The following is a 20,038-nucleotide window of genomic DNA, read 5'->3' as shown; positions in this document are numbered from 1 at the left end:
TTCGAGGGGATCAGCCAGGAATATAAAAGTGAGAGTTCCAGAAGAATTCCCTCGTTTTGTGGAAGGCATCCTAGATTCTTTTTTTTTTTTTTTTACTTTTTTAAAGAACAATAGAATTGGCATTTTTGTGTGGTTTGTGTTTTTAAAATAGAGGAAAGTGTTGGGCTAGGACATGCCTCCAATATTAAGTATGTCACTAAACAGACTTCCAAAATGACCATTTGCAGTATGGCTCTAAGCCACATAGACTCTAACTGAATCAAAAATCAAAATAATTAACTGGTGGATACTTTGCTCTCAAAGTAAAGGGTAACTACACTTAGAGAAGCAAAATATATAATAAATACCTACTATACATAATGTTAACATGAGAAGTAACAGGGGCCATGAAGATGAAGCAAAGGTGCCGGGAGGCCTCACAGCAGCCTGCCAGTACCTAAAGGGGCTTCAGGTAAGCTGGAGAGGGACTGGTTAAAAGGGCAGGGAGAGATAGGACAAGGGGTAGCAGCTTTGTATTGGGACAGAAAGGACTGGTCACTGGTACAGGAGGTATCTGGAAGTATCAGAAACAAAAGGTTCAGACAAATGCTACCAGGACATGATGCTGGGAAACCAGTGGTGTCAGGAACTGCTTATGAGCATGCCTGCTGCTGCTCTCTCCCTCCCTATTCCCTGCCAGCTTTCCTACCTCTCCCCTAGGAAGTACCAAAGCAGCTGATGCTGCAGGAAGCACCCCAGGAATGCAGTCCACATACACTGCATCGGGTCACAGCTCCGGCACAGAGTAGCTTCTGCAGAAGGACCGTACACCATTTTCTTTCCCAGTGAATACAAAACAGAACTTGAAGAGATGACACAAACCACATTTGCCACACACAGAACCGTCATTCCTGTAGAGAAACATGTAAAGCCTGTCTCCACACAGCTAAATTCTTCTCCCTTTTCTTCTAAAATAGAGAGTGTGCATTTAATTTATGGATTGGATGGTTCCTGCAAAGAGCTGGGCACTGTGCTGAGTCTGGAAATTGTTTGGGACAGCACTAAATAGCAAAATAGTATCAGAGAGTACGTTAACAATTACACAGTGCAGACTACCCTAAAGCAGTGCTCAATCCTTGTCATGGCCCTGCCTAGTTTGTTAGTATGAACATGAACATTAACAGATGCCCTACACCCAAAATGCCCAGCTAGAGGCTAAAAATGAGACAAAATTTAAGCAGACATATCCTAATGTTTAGACTCACTTCAAAGAAACGTGTGGAAATCCAAACTTGATTCATCCCAATGTACTTTCCAAATAAAAGCAATGCTGTTATTGGTTTTACATCAACTATTTCTTTTACAAAAAAAACCCTCACTGAATTATCCACAAAGCATTTCCAAATTCTTACATGTTTAAGACTTCAGTCTACACTCCCTCTACCCAAGCATACATGGTGTCTCTAAACTGATGAAATAAACCACATGGAAGACACAAAACACAGCTTAAGTTTTCCATACAGAAGCCCCCTTACAAACCTAATTTTTCAGCAAGTTAGCAAAAATTTACCATAGGACATTTGTTCAAAAGAACCGGGTTACATGAACATCATTTCATCAAAGAAAATAAAAACATACCTTTGAAAGCTGCTGAGATAAAGAATTCACTCCCAGCCTCAAAACCTTAAAAACTAGATCAACTTTTTTTATGAGTTGCAGTCTGGTGAGGAAACCAAGATGGTCAATCTGAGACTGTTTCAAAGTGCCTACTCCCATACACTTGTAATTATGACCTGTTAAGAGTCTGAAAGTGTTAAATCTTGACTAGGGTGGATACACCCGTCAAGAGGCCATCCGCATGAATGCTTCTGGAAAAGCTATTCTTATGTCAATCTCAGAGGCCCAGTCTCTTCTCCAGACACATCCAAGGCAGAGATTCACAGTGTCTCCAGGCAGCCTATTGGAGCACTTCACTACCACTGCCATTCAGGCCTTCCCTCATCCTCCTTGGCCAGTCTGAACCTTCCTTGCTGTGGAGATATTCCAGCCCTGTCTGGACGCCTATCTGTGCAATATGAGCTAGGGAGCTGCTTTGGCAGGGGGGTTGGACCCAATGATCTCTCAAGGTCCCTTCCAACCCCTATGATTATATGATTCCATGATTCTATGATTATCTTATCTGCCATGGATATGTAGAATAGATTGTGTGTTTCTTTTTAGTAAGAGCCTTTCACATTTTTTAAGGGCATTTTCTCCTTGGTCTTGCCTAAATTAAACAACTCCCACTGTCTGGGTCTGTCCTCAAGGGTCAAGTTGATTCTCATCTCCCTACTTTGGATACACTTGAACTGGCCAGTATCTTTTTTGAAATGCTTTGCCTAAAACTGAGAGCATCTTGTGGTTTATACCAGTGTACCTATACAGTTTCATACTGGCAAGGATTTGTTGGCTTATCTTTGTTTTGCTATCATTCCTGCCCAAATGCACACATTGGCCTGGCACATATTCCAACTGAATTATGTTGACACCTTCTTCCCCTCTAACTTCTGCTCGAATTCCACTATGTGAATTTCACTTAGAATCCCAATTACACCTCACACTGTGCTTCATCCATTCATGTGCTTGGGTCACTGGTAAATGCAATGGAAAGTGCCCACCTGCAACCTAGGATAAAAACTTCAAGCATCGTAATGGGTAACCTCAATAAACTCATTTTGGTTTTAACTTGTAGTAACACCAGCCTGGTCTTTAAAACAAGGTTGCACAAATATTATGGAATTTTAGTTTACACTTGCAGGCTGTCATGAGAAACAGCAACAAAAGCTTTTTTATAAACAATGTAGATAGTATCTATTGATATTCCCTTATCCAGAAGGCTTGTAAGAAAAAGTTGACGGCTTTGCAAAACCACACAATTCCAAGGTAATTATTATTCATCTTGGTTTCTTCCAGTGGTCATAAAATTTGTCCACTATTTTTCTGGGAAAATGAAACCAAATGGTAGCGATTTCCCAAATCCTTTCTTTTTGCTGCTTAATTCTTGCTCAATTTTTTCCCAAGTACTGTCGTCAGCACTCTAAAAAAAGTAGAAACAGAGATAAAAGTACTTACAGGTTTCCTAAGGAAAAAAAGGGACAGTGCTCCAATTAGGGGCATGTCTCCAATTAGTGGTTCCAGGATAACCCTCATAGTGCCATGGATCTGTGGGAAGGGAGGAAAAAAGGCATTGGAATTTAATTAAATTAAAGATTTAAATAAAAATTTACTCACTGGCAATGCTCACACTTCTAATTCATTAAAATTTTGATTATGGAAGAACTATATATATTGATTCATATGTCATCCAAGCCTCCCGAAACTTAACACAGGTACTAAATACTTGGGCTATTTTACTTCACATTCATCTACATGATGCTGTCATATTAGTGCTAATCTTGCTAAAAACATGAATTAGATTATTTATACAGTTTAATGTACACAAATGTGGCACAGACCAATAGAGGTATGTCAAGATACACACAAAAAGAAACATACTATTTTTTCTCACTAGAGAGAGATCTGTTATGAGAGAGTTAGGGAAATTTGAGAAACACTTATCAGAAGGCAAGGTTGCTAATAATAATTGCATCTAAACAAATAATTGCATCTAACACTGAAATATTAAATAAAATTTTAAGGCCCATATTCCCTTTACAAAACTACTCATCAGGTAACATTAGCCTGATGTGAAATTATGTCCGTCTTTCCCAAGACAAAATGCTGTATGTTTAAAACAGTTCTACATCTGAAAGGAGTTTACCCTTTCAGCTAAGCCATGTTCCTGAAATTACCATGCAATACTAATATTATGCAACTGAGAAAAAAAAGGGCAAGCAACAGAACTACACAATTACCGGTTCTTTCTTACAAACTATTTCATCAGAAAATAACGATTCAGTGATGATATCAAAAGGAAAAGGAAAAAAAAAATAATTTCACCTGTATGCTTTTCACACCAGCTCTGCAGAAGTATCTCTTGATCTCCAAATCAATTTCACAGTTTCCGACAAAACTAGAATAAAAAGTAAAGTACAAGTTTAATTTGGATGGACTGAGCTGCAATACACTCTTAGCTCTGTTTTGCACAATGACAATGCTTTTTGTATTTCAGTCTATAGACAGACAATATGCTAAAGCATAACAAGATGTAACAAAGTGTTAAAAATTATACCCCCTTCAAAACATCACCAGTCATCAAACTCACTCAAACTAATACACGTGAATGTTACGGTCTCCAGAAGGATACATGAGAGAATACACACCCATGTAGCCTTACTTTTGGGAAGTAACAGACACAGCATTCACACCCCCATTTCAGGAAAGCTGTTACATAGATTTCTTCAATAGTGCATGTTCCCAAATCCACTCATCTAATAAACTCATGATGGTTATTTTGTTAAAAGTCGAAACAGTTTCAGTTTGAAATATTCAGCCTTGCAAAACCAGTCACATTTACAAACTCAAAAAGCTGGGCACGCTGAGCAGGATGATCCATTAAGCAAGGTTTAAGCCAAAACCATTGAGCCCTTTCTGAAGGGAGAGAGGAGGCAAGAAGCTACTTAGAAAATAATGTATTAAAAATGATGCAATTTTCTTCCCTGAACTGTTCTTGCATCCCATTTTTGGTCAAGGGCTTTAAAGTTTGCAGCCACTGCCCTTGTAAGAGATGGCACAAAAGAGTCCCATCTACTTTGCCCAAGTTATGAGGCTAAAATACTATGTGCACACAACTCAGACTATGATTTTGGCAGCTGCTTTTCCTGAAGCTCCAAGTAGATCAAGTATGTACCAGCAGAGCTGAGCAGATCTTTTTTCCAGAACTGCTGCTGCAAGCCACATTGGATCACAAAAGAAACTAATTCTGAGACTCAACAAGCAATTTTGGAAGTAAGCTTGAAGTTCTGATTTAGCAAGGGAATTGGTCAATAAGATTGAATACCAAGCTACAGCTAGGGAGATTTGGGATGGACAAGGAGACTGGCTAAGAAGATACAGGTTATAACAAAAGGACAAATGAAATCTGAAGAGAATAGACTGCCCAGTTAAAGAAAATGAAAAGAAGCAACTAAGCAGGCAGAAGATAGGGCAGCTTAAACAAAGCCAGACACTGATAAGGATGGGGGGTGATGGGGGTGGTGGCGTGGAATTTGTTTCCTCTACAGGGTATCCTGTTTCAGATTCTGCAGTAGAGCCCAGGGTTCCTCACAGCAGGTTCTTCAGACCTAGCCTGCACAGTGGATAACTATGACACCATGTTTAGGAGTCTGATGGAATTTTAGTACAGAAGCTTCTGAAATTACAAAGAAAACAGAGTTGCTCTCACCACGTGGCCATTTTAGGATCAAGTCAAGATAAAATAAATTACTCTCATAGTAAGAGCAGAACAGCAGGATGCTTGCTCCCTCCCTGTTGACAACTGATGTCCACAAGGTACTCTTGAAAGGAAACAGGTGAGACAAGCTGTGCTGAGGATATCCATTACTCAAATCATCTGTAGCATCCTGTGCTCTGTATGAGATGGTGCTGTCTATGGGATTTCATGCAAATGCAAATCTTACCAATTCCTTAAACAGAAATAAACAACAGTACCAAGACCTTCTCGTAAACATCTAACATTGGAACGTTTTTTTACTATTCAGAAGGTAGCACTGTAGAATCATTTTGGTACAATGGCCAGTTTGGGGAACTGGAAGACAACAACATAACAGGGGTCTGCATGAAAGGAAGGTGACCGTTGCTTTCCCTGGAAAGAATGCAGTGTGACTGTACAGTTTAAAAATAGGTATATAATTTTTAATACACAACTTAAACCCATGTAATTTCTTTTTTTACCTAACTATATATAGAGATAGCAGATATATGTATCTATAAATACACATGCACATTTATAATTGCATAACAACATGACACAGAGAAGCAAGGTCAATTAGAACCTGCAACTGAAACCTCAACCATGGCACTTTATAGCATCAGAAATATCTGTGTTATGAAGACTGGGAAATAATATGCTCGTTTGAAAATCTGTAACTACATGATGACAAATCAAAGTAAAAATAACATCAAACTGTGTTTGAGGGCAATAGGTCAAAACCTTTTAGCTTTAGAATAAAGTTAAACATGGTTTTATCCTCTGAGATATATGGTTGGGTCCAATAACTGCCAATGCTGTACAGAATTCCACTGTAGCATAACATGCAACTCATTCAGTAAGCAAATTCTGTGCATTCAGATCATAATATTCCAGAAAATATTTATGACCCCTGTAATATACAGATCACCAAGACAGATTAAAGTTTAATGAGGAAAGTCTTGTAAGGATATAACAGCAGCTGTACTGAATCAGATGAGAAGTACAGCACACTAATGTGGACACTGCAGGCCATAAAAGATACCCAGAAGAAAAACAAATAGCACATATTTCCCAGATTACAATGATCTGGGATTCTGCATTTTGGACTATCTTCATTATTTTTAGATGGTCTTTTGACCCCATTTTTTTACATCTGTTATGCCAGTAAAACGGTAGCAAGCTTCTCCATTCCCACTGATCAGAAAGGGAGAAACATAACCCCTGTTTTTAAAGAGAGAAAAAAGGAAGGGCCAAGAACTACAGACCAGTCAGTCTCACTTCTGTGCTTGGCAAAAATCCTTCTAGATGCTATGCTCAGGAACATGGAAAATATGAAGGTGACTAGTGTCAGGCAACACGACTTCACTGAGAACAAATGGTGCCTGAGAAATCTGGTGGCCTTCCATCATGGGGTTACAGCATTGGTAGACAAGGGAAGAGCAACTGACATCATCTACCTGGACTTGTGCAAAGCATTTGACACCACCCCACAAAATATCCTGGTCTCTAAATTGGAGGGACATGGATTCAATGGACGGACCACTCAGTGGATAACAAATTGGCTGGACATTCACACTCAAAGACACAAGTCAATGTCAATGGCTCAATGTCCAAATTGAGACCAGTGATGAGCAGCATTCCTCAGGGACTGGTACTGGGAGCAGCTCTGTTTAGCATCTTTGAGGGAGACATGGACAGTGGGATCAAGTGTACCCTCAGCAAGTTTGCTGACAACACTAAGCTGTGTGGTGCAGCTGACACACAGGAGGGATGATATCCAGAGAGATCTTGACAGGCTTGAGAAGTGGGCATGTGAGACCCTCATGAAGTTCAGCAAGGCCATGTGCAAGGTTCTGCACATGGGTGGGGGCAATGCCAAGCACAACTAAAGCTTTGTCACTACCCTTTTCAACTGTAATGTAAGTTTTGAAAAAAAATATTTTAACATAAAGCTCCCAGTAAGTAAGAAAAAGGCAACAGTGCTCCTCTGGCAAATGTGGTCCTGAAATACATGTAAACACATTTTAAAATACATTTTCCAGTGGCTGCTTTGTGGATTAGCTAGTCAACCTGCTAACAAGAGTAAAGTTCTTAAATGGATCCTAAGTGATGCATCAGAACTGAAAAGCACCCTGAAGAAATGATTGGGACATGCTTGATATCCTTGCAGAAACAATAACAACTAGACCAAAGCACACACTCCTTTTGCAATTAAACTTAAAACAACAAAAAAAAAAAACCCTTGAGGAAGACAAATAAGTTTTGGAGATACAGTACATTTAAGTAGTTTGAATGTATATAAGGTCCAAAGAAAAACGAATACCCAGTCTCAAAGAACAGACTAGAAAGGGCTAAAGGAAGCCACAATGGTGAAACAGCAGGATAAAAGGAGATTATTAAAAGAATTAATGAAATAAAAATAAAATCTTTCTTTCCCTCCTCCCTGACATAGCTTCCTACAGGGCTTGGCTTCATACAGCTATTCTTATGAATGCTTACAGAAATTGCAAAAAATGATAAAACTTCTAACTTTAAACCTAAAACCAAATTTAATTTAGAACAAGTGAATTTCACTGGAGATTAAATTTTACAGAGACAGGAAGGACAGACGTTTCTCCTGTAGTAAGAATACTTCACCATCTTGCAAAACCGAACTAAGTTCATTTCCTAAAAAATACAGTTGGTATCCATACGTAACTCGGTATCTAAAGAAGCCAGGAACATTTATTACAGACTCTAATTCTTCCTTCCTGTCCCTACTGAAACAGTCACAGTGATGGATTGCTAGAGAACATGAAAAAAAAACCACCCCTACAAACAGTAACAATTGATACTGGGGTGCCATCCATCCTAAACCTGCAGAAGCAAAAAAACCTTTGAAAAAAGGCCCTTTACCAACAGCTCCATTGTGCTCCTGTTTCCATCTTCTTCCTGGAAGCCTATGACATTGGCAGTAGAGGACAGGCTGTTGAGATAACCAGATTCTACTCCAGCTATTACCACTTCTCTAAGTAGGCTGCAATGAAATGTATGGGCAAAGATTTCCTTCAGGTCTAGGTAATAGGATATTATTCCTGAAATTTGTTTGCAAACCTATTGTCCCTTTTATGTTTATCTGTCCCAACCTACTTCATGAAGTTTAGCAGGACAAATAGAGGAAAAGGGAAAGAAAGAAAGAAAGAGAGAGAGAGGGGAAAGAAACACTAGATTTACATCTCCTACTGTGCTTTAAAAGGAAGAAGTGGTCTTGGGAGTGGAAGTGACTCTGAGAAAGAAAAGCTGAAAAGCCTGATTATTCTTCTGGCTGTGGCCAGAGAAGCAGCAAGAAACCCAGAAGGCTGCTCTTTGCTTTTCCAAAAGCTACAGACCGGCAAAAGCAGTCACTGTAACACATACCTATGATGGTCAAATATAACAACAAGCTGGGTTCACTAAGTGAACTTTCAAAAAAACCTCTGCAGCTGCATATTGTGTTGAGAAAGACTTGGGCAAATGTTTGGTAGATCTATTTATAAACCTGTATAAAAAGGGTTGTGATGAAAGGGCAAAGAAGCCCAAAGCAGACCACCACAGTCGCTCTGGCATTATGTAACACATAGATTTACTTCAGTTAGTGGTATGAGCACAAGTACTTCAGTAGATGTTTAAAAAAAAAAAAGAAAAAAATAGATCTAAGTAACTGAAGAAAGTAAAAGAAACACCAAACATATTATATCCTAATTTCAGACTAAACTAAACTTCATGGCAAAGTGTGAATTCATTGCAAAAAAAAGTCAAAAATAGGCTTTACCTCTAGAAATTATGTTTTTATTAACCAATATTACTATCATGCTGCAGACACACTGAATTGATACGCTATTTCGCTCAGATAAATGCTATTTACAGCATGCAGTCCCATTCTCCAGTCATCACTATTAGAACTAACTGAATTTGCATAATGAAGTAATTTTCCTTTCAGGCCAACACTGCCAAATCTAACAAAGCACAGACACAGGCACCATCATAAGAAGATAACAAAGGTTTACCTGATTTGAAGATCCAAAATGATCTGCCTTTTGTCCACATTTTCAGTGTACACTTTTACACCGTTTATCCGCAGAGGCTGAAACAATGAAGCAAGTAAAAGCTGGATCATTCTACTGAGCTACACCATATTAAACTCTTAACTTCAAAATCAAGGTGAACATACAGCATTTGTACCTGAAGTTAAGAATTTACTGTAAGCATTATTAAGAGGCGTGAAGCAAGGCCATCGATTTAGCTCAAAATGGTATTTCAAAGGCAGAAATTACTTTGATAGGATCCACTTCAGGACAACCCTTCTGGTGATCCCTCTGGTTTCAGACCACTTGATTTCAAGATTTACCAAAGATTTAATATCAAGCTTTCCTTATCTCCCCAATAAAGACAGAATTTCTCTGTACTAGTGCACTCCCAGACAAAGCATTCTTTTCTGTGCAACTAAAACAACAACTAAATTTAATTCACAAAAATGTAGTTGCCTTAAGTGGAATTTAATCAGGACGGATGGAAAATAATCCATTATCCCTACAAAAAGTTGTGTCAACCACTCTTGTGCTTTCTCCCTAAACCACTGGGCTAATGCTCTCCCTGCCTCATATAGAAACAAGATGTATCAAACAAAAACTGCCAAGACTCAAACATTCATCAAATACTAGGTGGGAGAGGATAACCAATGACCTTACTTGGCACCACCTCCTGCCACATTTTGAGTTTTTCCTTTCTGAAAAAATTGCCATATTTCTATTTACACCTTTTTAGTAATTTCAGTAAAACGTAAATCACAGTGCTGTCAGGTTCCCACTCTGGGGCTGTGCAGCTCACAAGATGCAACTCAATCAGTGCTGCAACATCAAGCAAGAATAACTGCTTTTTGTGTCTGAGATAACTCATTCTAGTTATAGGAGCATATAGAGGTACAGAAGCTAATCTAAACCCTACTTAAAATTAGTATGACTTAAAAAAATGTTATTCTACAGTCTGCAATACTGTACCTAGAGCAGGACACCACACCAAAAAAAACCCCAAATGAACAGTACTATATATGAAAATATGAAATAGTCAAGAGAAAAGTAATGCCCCTCCACGACACCTGAATCTTAACTTCAGTTTTCACATAATGCCAGAATAGTAGGGCTTGGAAGGGACCTCTGGAGATCATTCTGTCCAACCCCCTGCTAAAGCAGGACCACCTAGAGCAAGTTGCACAGGATTATGTTCAGATGGGTCTTGAGTATCTCCAGAGAAGGGAGACTCCACAACCTCTCTGGGCAGCCTGTCCCATGGCTCTGTCACCCTCAGAGTGAAGAAGTTTTTCTTCACATGGAGATGGAACTTCCAGTTTGTGCCCACTGCCCTTTGTCCTGTCACTGGGCACCACAGAGAAGAGTCTGGCCTCATCCTCTTGTCACCCACCCTTGAGATATTTACAAGCACTGATGAAATCCTATTTGAGTCTTCTCTTCTCCAGCCCCAGCTCTCTCAATCTTTCCTCATATGACAGATGCTTCAATACTCTCATTGTTCTTGTAACCCTCTCTCCAGTAGTGCCCTATCTTTCATGAACTGGGAACTGGACACAGAACTCCAGATGTGGCCTCAACAGGGCAGAGTAGAGGGGGAGAACGTCCCTTGACCTGTTGCCCACTGTCTTCTTAATTCAGCCCAGGATACCACTGGCTTTCTTGGCCATGAGAGCACATTGCTGGCTCATGGACAACTTCTTGTCCACCAGTACCTCCAGGTCCTTCTCTGCAGCACTGCTTCCCAGCAGGTCATCCCCTAATCTGTACTGGCACGTGGGGTTATTCCTCCCTAGGTGCAAGACCCTATGCTTGCTCTTGTTGAACTTCATTAGGTTCTTCCTGACCTAACTCTCCAGCCTGTCCAGGTGTCACTGAACAGCACCTTTCAGTGTGCCACACTTGGCTTTGTATCACCAGCAAATCTGCTGAGGGTACACTGTCCCCTTGCCCAGGTCAGTGATGATTATGCTGAACAAGACTAGACCCAGCACTGACCCCTGGGGCACATTGCTGGCTTCAAGCTTCCAACTAGACTCTGCACCATTTGTCACAGCCCTTTGAAATCCACCAATGTTTTCTAACATTCAGGGTGGGGGAGAGATTTTAAAATCCTTATTTAAAATCCAATTTATGACAAGTATAAGAAACATATATAAGCTATGTCTCAACAGCAGTAAAGTTCTTGTTGCTACAGGTAAGAGTAAGTAATGCTGAACTTACTGCATGCAGAGGTAACTGAGCTTGGGACTGGTCAAACAGGCTCTTGTGAAGGCATTTAAGAGCTATTATGACTCTTTATTTAATGGGACCAAATGGAAAGTAAACACTTATCTGCTCCTTGATAGTAAGTTATGTGCAGTCCTGTGGAAAGCTGAGCCAGCAGCCTCATCTGTCACTGGACTTTGTACATAACCTGACTGGAAGTTGATCTGTTACAAGAAAGGTAATTGCTCTTGGTCACCTGGCACGAAAAGGAAAATGGTCCTTGCCGACCCACTATGAAGCATTAGAGGAACAGTATTAAAATCATGCTGCTATGACAAGGAGTTACTGTACTGTTGAGTGTTCTCCCAATTCTCAGGTACATTTGGGAAGCAGAGACCCCAGGAAAAAAAAAAATTAAAAAAAATCAGCCTCTGCTAAAGAAACCCCACATGTTTCTATTTTAATGCTAGAACAGAAACCAGAATCAGGGTTACCATCAAGTGCCACTGAGAAGTATTTCTGTGTAGATTTAAACAGCATACATGAAAACAAATGTAAGACAGAGCCTTTTAGAAAAACTTCAGTAGACACTGACCTGATGACCAATATCAATCTTTGTAAAACTGAAGGTACTGAGGTGGTTGTTTGCTCCTCTTACTGCTGGCTCTATGGTCTCCCGAAAGAGCTTCTCGATAAATTGGCAAATAAAAGGCCACATCTGTTTTACAGTCTAAGGGGAAAAAAATAAAAAATCTACATGGAACACAACTTGACACATAACCAAAAATATTATTTAAGGCATACAGAAGAAATGTTGTACAAAGTTTTAAAAATACAAGTTTTCAGGCATAAGAGCTGGTTGATTTTTACATAGAGCAGAGCTTTCCAGAATTCTTGATTTGTGCATTTCATACACTTGCACAAATATGAAGCACTGAAGGAGGAGAAAAAGAGTATTAGGAAATTTCTCCTTTAATTCCATGAATGCATATGCATTCAGCACTGATGCTGAATGTTGGGGAGAGGTGTGAAGAGGGTTAAGTTTATTTGTATGTAAAGAGAGGAATGAAAAATACAGCTCAAGCGGATTTCTTAAATACATGCATAAGGTTTATAAACATAAAAAATACAGTATATTACTGTCATATCTGAAAACTATATAGTTTCTTATTCTCACTATTTTCTAATTAACTCATGTTCTTCTATGCTTTTGGAATAAAAGAATTTTTTTAAAATATTCTACATAGATCTCTATCTTACATTATCACACATCCAAATCAAAAGTGCAAAACTGATTTATTTTTAGATTGTAGGTCAGGAACCAACAGTAACTGGAAAGTATCCCAGACAAGTAGAACATAAAAGACTGTTTACAGCTGCTATGACTTCCCTACAATTATAGCTGTCATTATTTTAATGCCACTTAAAGTCATTCTCCAAACCTCCCAATTTCAAGATCATGAAAATAGATTAAATCTTTCTTGTGACTAACCAGATCAACAATGAGAAGCTTCAAGTGCATAAAGAGCACAGAAAGCTATAACTATTCTGTTCTCAGTTTCTTGCCTCATTGTTTGTGGGTTGTTTTGGGTTTTTTAAAATCTTAGATTTCCCTCCTCCCCTTCCCATTTGGAAGCAATGGTAATGACTACCCTTACCTTGTTGAGCCATTCTGCCCGCTCTGTGTCTGGAAAATGGACCTTAAAAGAACATAAAAACCAAACAAAAACATTAATAAAAATACAAAACATTTGTAATTAAGCCTGTCAGGGTATTTATAATACAGGAAAGCTTAGGGTTCTCCCTATGAGCAATGTATACAGTGAACAACATATCAAGCAGTTAAATATGAATTTATTTCTGATCTACATAGATACAAGTCCAAGTTTAATAGTGGCATCTGGAATAAAGTATTGCCTTAACACCATAAACTAAAAATAAATGATAAGCACAGCTGGCACAGAGAGTGTCAACCAAATTTATCTCCTATGTTTCAGGCTTTTTTTTTTTTTACATGACACACATCACTGCCAGAGTCCTAGCTGCACTTCTACTTCATGCCAGGTCTTTTGCAGTATCAATAAATCACAGCTAGAAATACTTGATCGGTGAAGCTGAAGCTCAGGTATACGGATTTAAGCTCTGCCAGAGGCCTTTCAAAAGACACTTTTAGTGATTTCTCTTCTTAAGTAACTGCAGAAATGAGTAAGAAAGTGTATGATGGTATATACATGGGATGGAACATACCCACTGCAACAGGAAAAGACCAATTAAACGCTGAGAGCAGAAGCAGTTTTCCAGAGGGAGAGCACAGTTGGTAGCTTTACATCTTATATACACCAAGGGAGGGGGAACAGAGGAAAAACCTGAAGCAGTTCAGTAGAAGCAGAGTTAAACATTTCTTTAGAAATGAACAGCTTCTACACCAAGATGCAGATCACACTTCTGAAACACAAAGAGCCTTTGAACACACTAAAAACTGTGACCTACATATACTGACTTTCGTGAAGCAACGTCTCTACTTAACTGAATTGCGAAGTCTTAATCTCTTCATAGCATCACAGATTATACCACTGGTTTTAACAGCAGTGCCTACTGGTTATTTTTATTACACATATATCCCAAATGTGAACAGTCAGTTAAATATAGTTTTAAACTGTATTTTAAGTGAGGTGGATTTGAAAGCAAGGCCCAGTCATAATTTGCTTGTTTTTTATCAAATTCTTGCATTAACAATCAGAACTAACATATTCCTGACTATCTTCAAGCTGTCTTCAGAGCAGTCTTTAATTTCCTCTAAACATCCATGTTTTAGATATGCTGGAGGATCAGCCCCTACAACATTTCTCTCACCTGTTTCTTTCCCAATATTCCCAGGTCCATAACTAAGGCAAACCCTACATTTTTATAGTTTCTTAGAGAATAACAAATACTGATATCTTTCACTGTCAAAAGAAAGGCTCTTCTTTTCAAAAGCCTTTTTTTCCCCAAGTACATCACTTATCTACCAAAAATGGTACAGGAATGACTGATGATCTACTGGACTGTAACGAAAACATTCAATAGGATTTATTTTACTTAGTCCCAGTTTCAGCTGAAAGGGAGTTAATTTTCTTTCCAGTAGCCGGTATGGTGCTGTGGTTTGGATTTAGGATGAGCGTAATGTTGGTAACACATGGGTGTTTTTAGTTCTTGCCTGACAGTTGTAGCATCTACACAAACTCAAGGACTTTTCAGCTTCTAATACCCTGGCAGGTACACAAGAAGCTGGGAGAGCACAGCCAGGACAGCTGACCCGGCTGGCCAGAGGGATAGTCCCTGCCACGGAGTGTCACGCTCCTGTCAGAACTGGGGACAGGACAGCTCAGAAACAGACTGGGCATCTGGTTGGTTTTTTTTCCTCCCACATGCAGAAAGCAAGTGACATTTACACATCACTTGTATTATTATTGTTATTCTCTTGCTTTACTATCCTATTAAAGTGTCTTTATCTCAATCCATGAGGTTTTTTCCATTCTCCTCCCCATCCCCTTGGGATCAGGGCTGGGTGGGATTAAACCATGACAGTGAGTTCAAAGAACAAAATTATTCATAATAATATGGTTCCAAACCCACTCCATTTATTATATTTATTTAAAATTAACTTCCTAGAAAATTATGGTGAAGGGAATGTCATAAGTCTGTATTTAGAGGCTTGGTAGTTGTTTTTTTTCTTTTTAAAAAACAAAATCTACTGTGTTTCTTTGCATTTGCAACGAAAACAGTTACTGTATATACATGAATTCATAGCTGAACACAGCCTATACTCAATTTTTGTCTTGAGGGTTTTTCAAGATGCTTCTAGCAGTCAAAAAGCAAAGGAACAAACAGAACACACACTGTGGTAACCCTCATGCTAGAAAGTATAATTTGGACCTTTCTCCCAAAATATTTGCCTTTTGAATCTGCAGGTGGAAAATGTGCCAATTCTCAAAAACCACTTATCTCTTATGCATGATGTTGGGTCAGCTTCAGCATTTCACTCTGATTTGCTTACGAGAGTGATCAGTGATGTTCACAGGGTGGGAACTCAAGAGCTGTTCCACACAGGGGAGAACATGAACTACAGCTATTGTAATGAACAGCAACAAAATAAATCAAACAAATTAAACACACAGATGAGAAAAGGAAAAGAAAATTCATGGAAATACCAGAAGCAAACCTGTCTGCTGTGACTAATGCAAGATGTAAACAGAGTTACCGTGTTCAAAATTCATTTTTAGTCTTTTGCACGAGCATCCAGTTGACATCGACAGGAGAGACAGACAAGACTGAGGAATGACTTCCCAGCCTCAATATAGCCTCAGCCCAGATGAAATTAATCTTTCTCCATGTAGTGACCAACTTCCCAGATTTGGGGTATAAACTCCCCAAGGCATAGGCCACATTCCCTGCACTATGCAAATGGCTGATCTTTGATACACGGAAACAGCTATTATCTCTCTCTCTCTCTCTCTCGTGCCCATCAACCACCCTTCAGATTCAGTTCTGTTAGGCAAAACCATTTGAGATTTGTTGGGAAACAACCAAGAGGCCACATGCACTAATTTATTAATTTTGAATTTTACCTACTGTACAGTCTTTATTAAGACTTTGCTTAGCATGACACAGCCCTTAATTTTTCCACAAATTTAAAAATTACTTGTCCTTCCTGCTCCTACCATTACTTGAGTCAGTACCAGACTAATTTACTTTTACAGTTGCACTTGTTAATTGGGGGAATGGATTGAAGCTAAAGGTGGGAAGGTTTAGATTAGACATTAGGGGGAAGTCCTTTGTGGAGAGCATGCTGAGGTCCTGAAACAGGCTGCCCAGAGAGGTGGTGGATGCCCCATCCCTGGAGGTGTTCAAGGCCAGGTTGGATGGCGCCCTGGGCAACCCTGTCTAGATCCAAGCGTGGAGGTTGGTGGCCCTCCCTGTGGCAGGGGGGTTGGAACTCTATAATCCCTGGGGTCCCTTTCAACCCAGACCATTCTGATTCTATAATTCTACCAATAGGCTATGAACAATACAATGAGTTGTATCTTCCATTCCTGTTTCTCATCTCTTTTTCATCCTTTTCTACTCCCTCCACTTTTAACATAATTCAGTTGTGACAAAGACAGAGAGAATACAACCTTCCATCTTCAAGAGACTGAAATTTTTAATCCAGTCAACCTTGAGTTAGAAGTTGAGCTTTATTTAATTTTTAGATGCTCAAGAACCAGGTAGGCAGAAAACAAGGCATAAACATGTATCGATCCACTAATTCCACATATTTTTAGCCTGCTATACGAGACTATTAATGGCAACGTTGTATTTTGCTTTAAGAGTTTTTGATATCAAACACAGTCTCATGCTAAGACAATTAGAGAAAGCCTGAGGGATGCAGGTTGGTACTCTGGGTCAGCCAGGACTGACAGAAGAGACAGAGGCAGCTGCACAAACATTTTATGGCCAGAAACAGGAGCAGGAATCAGACTGATGTGCAAAATCTCTTTACTCCTACATAAAACCTATTCATCAAGCATGGCAGAGGCAGAAGGCAAGATTTCAGCAAGGACAGGAAAGACTAGAAGCATTTTCCACTTGGTTTCTGTTATTAGATTGCTCATGCAGGTTTAGTAAGTACCACCTCATTTCAACCACTTGGCATGTTTATTCACTATTCAGAGGAAAGTATAACTAGAGAAAACCACTGCAAGAAACACCCTAACAACCATGTTCAACACCAAAGCCATTTTGTATTCCAGACTGTCCTAATATTAAAACTTACATTGCACAAAACTTGAAAGTGCTCAGAAGATGTGTTTCTGCACCTTAAAACTACATGATTTAGCTTTCTTACACAACTGCTTATGCTCAGCTCTGAACAACTGTCATCTTTACCTCCTATTTCTGATGTGCTCATATCCTGCACTGTCAAAAACTCAATTCAGAACACATTATTTTTTGTAATAATCCATAAAATACCAGAAAGAGCCCAAGGAATGCAGTTCCTTGTTCTGCCCTGGAAGATAATAAAACAAAACATGGACAAAAGCAAACCACTAACAAGCTCTTATTTCCATAATCACAGCAGAAACATTTACCCGCAAGTATTTTATTATTCAAGCTCTCTATACACACTCTCCTTATTGGTTAAATTAACAGTTTTCTGCCCAGAAACCATCAGGATCTTCCTAAGGAAACAAAGCTAGACAAAGAATAATAACTATTAAAATCAAACCACACAGACTAAGGATTGGCAGGAAATACTTAAAAGTTACAGGTTTTAATATCTAAAATATAAATGGCACAGTAGTTGGTTGTATTCACTGATCCCCTCACTGTAAAATACTTTTTAAAATCTTCTCTGTAGCCTTCTCCATCCTTAAAGCTATTTACCAGCCAAGCTTTGTTATATTTAACTTCTATTTAATTATTATAATTAACACATGGTCCTATGTATTACTTAAATGAACTGAAACAGCAGAAATGGCACCTACATTGAAAGTATGAGACTACTGCTATTGGCCAGAGTATTCCACAGTGAAAGCTTTCTTTGATACAAACCACCGATTTTCTCATGAGCTGTTCATAACAGCAAAGTAAGAAAATGAAGTAATAAAAGCATATTAGATGAAACCCCTTCCTCCCCCCAAAAAAAAGACCCCAACCCCCTCCACCACTGTATATTGGCTTTTTTCACCTTCTATTCCTCCTTAAGGATTAAAAGTAAGACTTCACTCTTAGACTACATTAAAAACAATGTGATGTAATAGCTATGTTTAACAGATAGGTGTCTGCATCACTGTTACTTAGGTTATGTCTAGTTCCTTCTGTTTCATTGTACATTTCCATTTGCCCTTGTTGCTCCAGACACTACACCAGTATCTTTCTGTTTCATTATAAGGTCACACAATGTAGCCAAGGTTCTTGAGACAGTTACAATGTAACAAAGTGTTTTTGAACAGTTTTCCAGTTATTTAACAAATACGTCCTGCATTAGATACTGAACCCTTCTGCTTACTTGGGAAAGCTGGAAGTACATACAAAAATCTTCTCTATCAAAAATTTGTGTAGCTGAAGTTTAAAAAATATACAAGGGTCTCGCAATTAGTCTTCATCACTTCATCCATCATCAGTGGAGAGCATCTCACAGAAGGAGATCCAGAACACAAGCCCAACTTGGCTGCTCCAAATCACCTCCTGCACAGGCAGTGTAAGCAGTTATTTAACTACCACCTTACAGGGAGGTGGTGTGGCAGAAGCGAGATGCGCTAGAATTCAATTAACGTTTGAATTATAACTGCCAGAGTGGTGTGGCTAAACTCACTGCACTTGTAACTCAAAAAGAGTGAACAAAGACTGTCATGCAGTAGTACTCAAGCTCAGTTTAACTAACAGCTCTCCACTTCAAGTTTTCCAGCTGGCAAAGCAGGCTGACCTAAGGACATTATAGGTACAACAGGGCAGCAGGGATAATGGCTTAATCCCACATATTCTGGCCAGCAATTCTGGAATGCAAGATGTAAACAGGAAACAAGGAGCATATTCCTTTCCATACAGCAATTGATGCAGAGTTGTCTTCTACTCACCATAACCAGAGGAGCTTTATCTCAGACTGGGGTGATAAACACTCCGTTCTAACAGGAGGTAGAGAAGGGGGGCTGGAAGGGAAAGCACGAGCAGCCAGGCTCACTCCTCTAACTCCAATAATCTACTTCCAGCATTATCCTAGCAATTTTCTCAACTTATTCAACCTCAGAAATACTGTAGTTCCCCTATTTTCTGAATTACAAGGCAAAACCCACTAAATATTTACTGCTGCAGAACTGCAGGATTCCATATTCTGGAAAGAAAAGGTCAAACTTATCATCATCAGGGTTCCTAAAAATGCTGCAATTAACCACAGGCACTTGCTACTAAATTAACAAACCACTGCTATTTCCATTATCTTTTGGTAATCTGATTCTGTTTAGCATGCTTTGGCATGGATTTTGTGTTTGTGTAGTATATTAAAATGATTAGTCTTTGCACAGCAAAACTCTCATTCTGTATTACAAATGCTGTAGGTTTCCAGTATTGGGATTAAGCAAGGACTCTGGAAAGAGTTTTACTGAGAATTGTTAGGGGTGGTATTGCACATGGAATGTCTTTCAAGAGAAAGATCTGGAAGACCCAGAAGCAGGCTGAATATAGAAAGTCAGTTTTGGTGAATGCACTATCAAAGCACAGTAGTTGGAAAAACCTGTGTAAAGCATAGCTTTTAATTTTAGGTTACTCATACTGTAAAATCAGTAGTACAGGTTTTGATCATAGTTGTCCATAAACAAATAAATTGAAGTCAAACATCAGAAAATTAAAAGGAGGGGGGAAAAAACAGAACAAAATCCCCACATGCACACACAAGAAACAG

General features: G+C 39.1%; 1 protein-coding gene across 1 annotated transcript in view; it reads right to left on the bottom strand.

The window, feature by feature from the left end:
- Nucleotides 1-20,038, bottom strand: part of ESYT2 (extended synaptotagmin 2) — a gene marked incomplete at its 5' end in the record, with an annotated part of 78,470 nt that overhangs the window by 34,857 nt on the left and 23,575 nt on the right. Inside the window, 5 exons of the mRNA XM_084260534.1 lie at nucleotides 3,091-3,180; nucleotides 3,958-4,030; nucleotides 9,394-9,470; nucleotides 12,215-12,349; nucleotides 13,278-13,319. Coding sequence (XP_084116660.1) covers nucleotides 3,091-3,180; nucleotides 3,958-4,030; nucleotides 9,394-9,470; nucleotides 12,215-12,349; nucleotides 13,278-13,319 — 417 coding nt within the window. The remainder of the gene's footprint in view (nucleotides 1-3,090; nucleotides 3,181-3,957; nucleotides 4,031-9,393; nucleotides 9,471-12,214; nucleotides 12,350-13,277; nucleotides 13,320-20,038) is intronic.

The sequence above is a fragment of the Gallinula chloropus genome, assembly GCF_964237585.1.
Source record: "Gallinula chloropus genome assembly, chromosome: 2".
Classification (NCBI taxonomy): domain Eukaryota; kingdom Metazoa; phylum Chordata; class Aves; order Gruiformes; family Rallidae; genus Gallinula; species Gallinula chloropus.
The sequence above is the reverse complement of the archived record's forward strand: the minus strand, read 5'-3'. Positions and strand labels throughout refer to the sequence as shown.